General features: G+C 38.8%; 1 protein-coding gene across 1 annotated transcript; it reads left to right on the top strand.

Moving 5' to 3' along the window:
• The first annotated feature begins 1,048 nt into the window (after window positions 1–1,048).
• LOC139717626 (muscarinic acetylcholine receptor M2-like) lies at window positions 1,049–7,025 on the top strand. The gene is made up of 2 exons (XM_071629133.1): window positions 1,049–2,551; window positions 6,921–7,025. Exons 1-2 carry the CDS (start codon window positions 1,049–1,051, stop codon window positions 7,023–7,025), a joined length of 1,608 nt encoding a protein of 535 aa, XP_071485234.1.
• The last annotated feature ends 433 nt before the right edge of the window (window positions 7,026–7,458 follow it).

The raw sequence follows: 7,458 nt of genomic DNA, 5'->3' as shown, positions 1-7,458 counted from the left end.
GAGCGAGCAGCAAGCACGAAATTGAGATTTGCAAATTTACTCACAAATAGAGGGGGGGCTGTCATCGGAGGTACGCCCTAACCTAATATGCTATACAATGAAATGCAAAGAACATGTCAACATTTTACTGTAGAAGAAATCTATGCCAATGATATCAAAGTACGGTTACTAGATGGTGGTGTATGGCACGGAGTGCCGCTCTTTTCTTTACTTTTCTTAGTGATCATGCGTTTTCGTCTCCTACGCAGGTTTAAAGTTTGTCTGATCTGGTAAACGAACGAGCAGTCTTTATACTCCAATGAGATCACAATTTTGAACACACGCTCATGTTGGTACATCACGTGACGATCGACAAACACGAGTGTGATCCAATATGATAGGTTGCATTGTTCTACATTATCATTTACTTAAAAAAATAGAAAAAAGACCCCAAAGCAAATCATCACAACAAGATCTTTAAGCTGTCTCTGTTACTTTAAAATATTGGTTTCCTTTAACCACTCTTTATTTTTCTAACTTGTTTACCCTTCAAATGATGTACCCATCCACTACGTCATGTGAAGAATACTGGCCGTTAAGTCCTACTGACTCTAATCGGCGAAAATCTTGATACATTTTCTCACATCCCATAATACATACCTGTTGCCAGGGGGCTGTCCACGTTGCTCTGAAGTCCAACACCCAATCAGCATCCAGCACACTAAACTATAAAGGCGCAGGAAATAAAACTCCGCATCCCATGCTGAGCTACGTATGAGAGGCGGAGCTGAATATTCTCGTCTTGGTGTTGGATAATTTCAGCGAAAACGTCTGCAATGATTTCGTTAGCAAATGCTTTCAAGTAGGTGAAATCCATTATCGTCAATCCAACGTCTATCCAACTATGCCTTCTGTAAGAAGGACTCTTTCCTCCTGATTCTTTACTATTAGCAGTTATATGTGAGTCAGGAGTTGCTGTTTTCCACTGTAAGATCCCAAAAGAAGAAAATCATATTTTCTGCCTTTATTTCCTTCTTTTTTCACGGATACAAGCAAAGCAAGAGGAAAGATGACTTCTAACTGGGACTACAATACAACATTCTATTATGTTGAAGAAATGTTTTTGTCGACTGAAGTGAACAAGGAAAGAGAGATTGTTGACGGTGAGGTGCGAAGGCGAGTATTGCCATTAAATATTGTTCTTGGGGCCGCCATGACTCTTCTTACCGTCCCGACGGTGATGGCGAATTCCCTCATCCTCATCGCATTTCTGAAGTCGCGTCACCTTCGCACGTACTTCAATTTCTTCGTCTGCAGCATGGCGTGTGCCGATCTCGTGATCGGCTGTGTCACCATGCCCATCTACTCCATCGAGTTTTTCAGCGGTGGTTGGCCCTTTGGTCCAGAGGCGTGTCTCGCCTTCTCCATCATTGATCACGTGTTCGTTCACATCTCTGTCTTGTCTGTGCTTGTCATTGCCATCGACCGCTATCACTCTTTATCTAATCCTCTGGTACACCTGCGAAGGAAGACACTAGCCCGTGCGCTAACCATGATCATACCGACCTACGTTGCCCCTATACCCCTCTGGTGCTGGTTTGTTCTCTTCAGGAAACACGGACGCAATGTTCACTGTTACACTGGCAAGAGACGCGAATTCCCTTACAACGTTGTCACTCCTTTCCTTCTTTATATCATCCCCCTCATCATTCTGATTTCCTTCTGCATCAGGATTTACAACATCATCCGTAAGCGCGGAAATAACCTCCAGTCGATCCAGGACAATTCACTTAGGCGTCATGACGATCCATATCCAACGGAGGCGGACGTCAGTTCTGCACTGCACAACAACGAGACTCTCCTCTTCGACGTAACTAATCCCACTTTCATTTCGTCAGATACAGACGACATGCAACGGAATCGTTTCGGAGCTGAGAAGAACAATCAACAGAGTCCGAGCGCAGAGAATGCAACAGAAGGGGACATCGAGGATAATACGTACAATCGAAATAACAAAGAAAGTTTTGATACCGAATTCAACACGGACCAACATCATCCGGCGGCAGCCTCTGCAGAAATATCCATCACAGCTGTTACAAATGGACCTGATCATGTAACCCAAGCGAAATATGACAGAGGAGTGCAAGCATCAGCGAGTCACAGTGTATCAGGGACGAATACTGATGGCCTCCCAGAAGGAGGGACGACCAAGAACGATGCTGTATCGACCTCAACGCCTGGAGCCAAGAGAAACGAAGTCCTCCAGGTGAGAGAGGAAGGTGAAGGCGTAGAATATCGGTTAGTCAATGCCATCTCTTCCGACAGCAGAGAGGGATCGACAGGTATGAAGCCTTCGCAGCACCACCACAGAGATGCGGACGGGAAGGAAAAGGGGAACTATGTCCGCAAGCAGCGAATGTTGGCATCAAAGCACACCGAAGAGAACTCGAAGGCATTCCGCACTCTGACGTTTGTGGTGATGGCGCTTGTGTTCTCCTGGTCGCCCTGGGCTGTTCTCGTCTTTGTCGTTAACATATGCGGGCAGAACTGCTCTCTTGAGAGCGCTTACTCCGTAAGTTTAACGCACCCTGTATGCATTATTCCTGAGTCTGACACAGCAATCCTGAGTTATAATAGTATTATCTTTTAAAAGCAAAATAAGGCATTTGGTGAGAACCTGAGGGAGGTAAGATGACTCTTTGTCTTATTTCTTCATTGAACGTAGAGTCAAATTTTAGGAAAACAGTCAGCAAAACACAAACTGCATACCTTTCTATTGTCTGTGACAGGATAGCAAATCTCCCTCCAAAATACCATTTGTTTAAAATTCAATGAAGGACAAAAAGACAATGTTGTCGATGTTGTAGACCATCATTTTCTGTTGTGCCTGTATGATTTTAATGACTCTGAAGTAGCCTACGTGTCAGTGAATTATGTTTTACGCCAGTTTAATTCTTTCTTTGTCTGAATAGGATTTTGATATTTTCTCTCATAGACTTATTTCAAATCAATATACAACTCTATACTATCTTACCACGAAGCGTGACCATAAACAATAGGAGGTTGTATATAAATCTGACAAAGTTTTGTTGAAAGGGCCAGAAAGAAGTTGTCTTCACAGTAGGCCTAGAGTAAGACATAATAATTTTTACGTACCATTACTAATCTCACCTACCGAAAACGACCTTTTCGCCCTATAGCATTTCACCATTCCTATCTGTATAATCATTAAACAATGTTAAAAGATAGTTTAGATGTTAGATAGCGCTAGGGGACCAATATAGCATTGACATTTCGCTCAGATGATGATAGGAATTCAACAGCTGATGCGCTTAGAGACGTCAGTATTAAGCGCTAGAAATGTTAATTATCATTATCATTAACTCAAGTCAACTGGCAGGCAAGAAAGAAAATCAACATTATATACAACAACACGTACATACACACTATACACAATATTGTATGTAGGCCTACTATGTTCTTCTTACTGAGAAGAAAAATCGTAGATTATCATAATTGTCTACCTTTACAAAGTCGATCAAGCGATTAAAGTATAATATGTTAATATCATTTATTGATAATAATGATATTGATAATCATTAAATGAAAAAAGGTTCCTAATATCATATCCTTAGACGTGCATTGGATATTGATTTACAAAATATTGGAAAGAAGTAAGTTCGTGGCACAAAATTAGAATCTGAAACCTGAGCTCACACGTATACATAGTAAATTTGTATGAAATACAAGAATTGCTAAAGAAGAATTGACGAAATATGAAAATACATATCTTTCTACTGGTATTTCGACCGGACATATCAAAGCAATAGATTTGGATAAAGAGGGGGAAAATATGAAAAAGTTTTTGTGCAAAAGCAAAATGCTGGAATAGATACGAGAAATGAAGTTCATACGATATTTTGCATTCTTTGCTTGTACTCCAAGAGCTCTAGGGAGATTAAGTCGGGGTTTCTTGCTAGGAAAACATGCCCAGCGGGATTTACGATATCTTATATACACAGTTCACTGAAATTTTGTATATATCTAGACAGCAGTGATGTATCATTATCTGTCTATCGAAACAGTTTTTTTTTTAAATCGTATTTGGTATTCTTAAGAGTCTAAAATGTTGGGCTACAGAGCCTACAAGAAGGTAAAAAAGGGGAGAAAAATTACTTAAGATTTCATCCAACTTGTGAAGAATTCGAATGAACAACCACTGAAAACAACCAACAAAGGCATTCCTCTTAATACTATGATCTTGTCAATCGGAAACGTCAGGATTAAAGTTAAAAATGCGTGGAAACGTCATTCAAAAACACCCAGGCTATATTTTGCGAGTATTCTATATAGCATTCAAATACTTTGAAAGGTGAACATGCCTGGCTCTAAAGTATCAAAATTGTAAGAACAGCTAGTAGTTCAACCACTCCTGACATACCAACAAAGATGCTTACAGATGCCTGCAGGTGACGGAAGAGAACACCATATTTTTGGATATGGGTAATTCCATTAAAACAAAAGAAAAGGTCACACTGGTTAAATTCTCCTTCTATAAGTCTCATCATGTCATTGCTTACAAAGTACCAGTCCTACAGTTATTTTACGGACTGTTATTCAGGTAAGTATCTTCCTTTCTGATGACAAACACAATTTGCTACTACAAAGTAACGGACATATTTTCACAAAGTGTAAAATCAAGACGTTTTGGGACATTATTCTTTATGGGAAATCTTTATTGTAATACCAGTTTGGTAGATTTGCAGCTTGTTGGGGGATAAAAAAATTTCATGTTACTTTTCAAGGTTTCACTTAAAAATTCCAAGATGATAGAAGCCAAGCTAATTTTGAATACTTGAACAAAATTCTTGCATCGAGACAGTAATTATGGATATGTTTTTTTTTTTTTTTTTTTTTTTGCATGAGTGAATCTCAAGTTGGTTAAGAATTAAGTTCTTCGTGCAACTCTGTCGTGCATGATTTGGTGTCTCGAAAATTGCTTGCATGAGGGTGGAATCCATGTCAAGCACCAATATTGAACTATTTGCTATCATTTTGCGAGTGGCACTCACATAGTTTTACAGATTTTGAGAGAAAATTGGGTAAAGACACAACAAACATGAAAAATATGACCAATTGTGATTTTCACAGATGCATTTGCAAGTCCCGCGAAATACTTCAGGGCACATTGACAGCTCTCTTTTTTTTTTGTTTTATTACAACAATGATTGTACCTCATTCGCGTTTTTACAATGCAGCTGTGGTCTCTTTGTATTAGTATCAAACACTGACTGTCAACTGTCAGTGTTAATTAGAAAAAGAAAATGAAATGGAGAATTAATATTTGGTGTCCCGCTGACACAAGAAACCTTGGTGAATCTCAACCCTGGCCAAAAACTGGGCTTGTGTGATTCTTTGAATAGATAGTTGAATTTTGATTGGAGATGACCACTTGTATTGGAAAAAAACAAACAAACATAAAAATAATGTAAAGTAGGTATTGTGACGCCAAAAAGGGAGGTTCCTCTTGGAAGCGGACACCACAGTGTAACAAGTGTCCCGCTATATACAGAAGAACCATGTTTTCCTCTCAAAGACTGCTATTTTGTAAGCTGACTTGCTTTCTTTTTTTAAAATTTAGTTTGGAATGTTCGTTTTCACTAAAATCTGAAAGGAATTACTAAATATGATTTGAAGAAAAACATTTGTTCAACGAAAAAGCTTATTTTCTTATGTTATTGTCAAAATAGGCATGTCACATGTTGGGTACCTTATCTATGGAATAATCCATAAGACACGGGTACATGCGTAACTGTAAACACCCACTCACCCTGCGATTACAAAGTGTATATTAAGTGAATGATAAAATGAAAGTGAAATGGGTCTATTGCTTATGATGCTCTGATCATCAAGTTAGCACATGATTGTTAATACTGATATGATTTGCCGATAATGATAATAAAATTGTCATAATACTAAGAATAATAATGATCTCTGAAAATGTTGATCATTGAACACAACAGAATAAGGATAGAAAAATATCAATTTGCAGAATACATGACAGCCTTTTCGGGAGATGTTCGTTATTCCGAAGGTTCGCTATTCCGAAGGTTCGTTATTCCGAAGGGTCGTTAATCCGAAACACGCAAATTCCATATACCTAGAGGTTCGTTAATCCGAAAATGAAAAGGGTTCGTTAATCCGAAAATTTGTGGAGTTATTCCGAAGGTTCGTTATTCCGAAGATTGGTTAATCCGAAAATGAAATTCGGAACAATGAACCGTCGGAATAACGAATCTTAGGAATAAAGAGCCTTCGGAATAACGAGCCTTCGGAATAACAAGCTGTAACCGTATTTTCGAGGTGAGGCACCTTATGGATGATTGCGCGAAATACGAACTTGTATTCTTGAAAATGAAACTGAAACCGGTTTTTAGGACTTTACTATGCCCAAAACTCGACGTACTGATGGTGGGGAAATCTAATGGGGGTGTAATATGCCGCAACAAAATAGTCTGTCACTAATTTGTATGATATTATATGGAAAACACTTATCTTTGACCCCAAATTGAAATGTTTGCAATATAAAATTTGAACCAAGGGAAAAAACGATTCAGGAGAATCGCTCGAACATAAATGATTGTTGACGAATTTAAATGAACATTAATATCAAATTAGACAAGAAAACGTATTGTAGAGCTTAATTTTTTCATTTTTTTTATTTATAATATATATATATATATATATATATATAATCTTAGTTTTTAAATTTTCTTTCCGTAATCATTTTTTTTTTGTTTTTGTTTAACGATAGACGTTCGCAGATTCTAAACAGGCTTTTCGCATTTACCGCTCTCTCTCTATTCCCTACCCCTCCATTATCTCTCCTCTCTCTCTCTCTCTCTCTCTCTCTCTCTCTCGTTTTAAATACTAACTTGTAGGTGAGTTTCTTCTGGGTGTACATCAACAGCCTGCTGAATCCACTTTGCTACGCTGCTGCTAACCGCACCTTTCGCCGCGTCATCGTGGGCTTCTTCAGGGGATGAAGAGATCACGGACATACACGCGATGCGGATCTTGACAAGTGCGGGTGGTAATTCCCCATCACGACTTTACCACAAACATCAGCGATATAGCATCTTCTCAGTAATCACCAGCCGCCATGAATTTTTACTTCGTTTGGCAAAGGATTTTGATTGTTGTGAGAAAAGCTGCACCTCACGTTAGCGATCAGTATTAGATGTCGAGTTAGATAAAGCAAACTGAAGCAACGGAATAACCGCTAAATGTCATCATGCATGTGCCATTCATCACCAGGGCTAAATGGAAGGAGGGAGTAATGTCATTCAGCGTTTTGAAGCCAAAATGCGGTGACTGAATTTGCAACTGGAAGCGTTTCCTTATTGTTTTTTTTTTCTTTTAAACCAACACTTCTCTATAAAGTATATCTATGAAGATGAGGTACCCTTCTAGATCCTC

Source organism: Diadema antillarum, unplaced genomic scaffold, assembly GCF_040938485.1.
Source record: "Diadema antillarum isolate AM-2024a unplaced genomic scaffold, OU_Dant_1.0 scf00000078, whole genome shotgun sequence".
NCBI lineage: Eukaryota > Metazoa > Echinodermata > Echinoidea > Diadematoida > Diadematidae > Diadema > Diadema antillarum.
The sequence above is the reverse complement of the archived record's forward strand: the minus strand, read 5'-3'. Positions and strand labels throughout refer to the sequence as shown.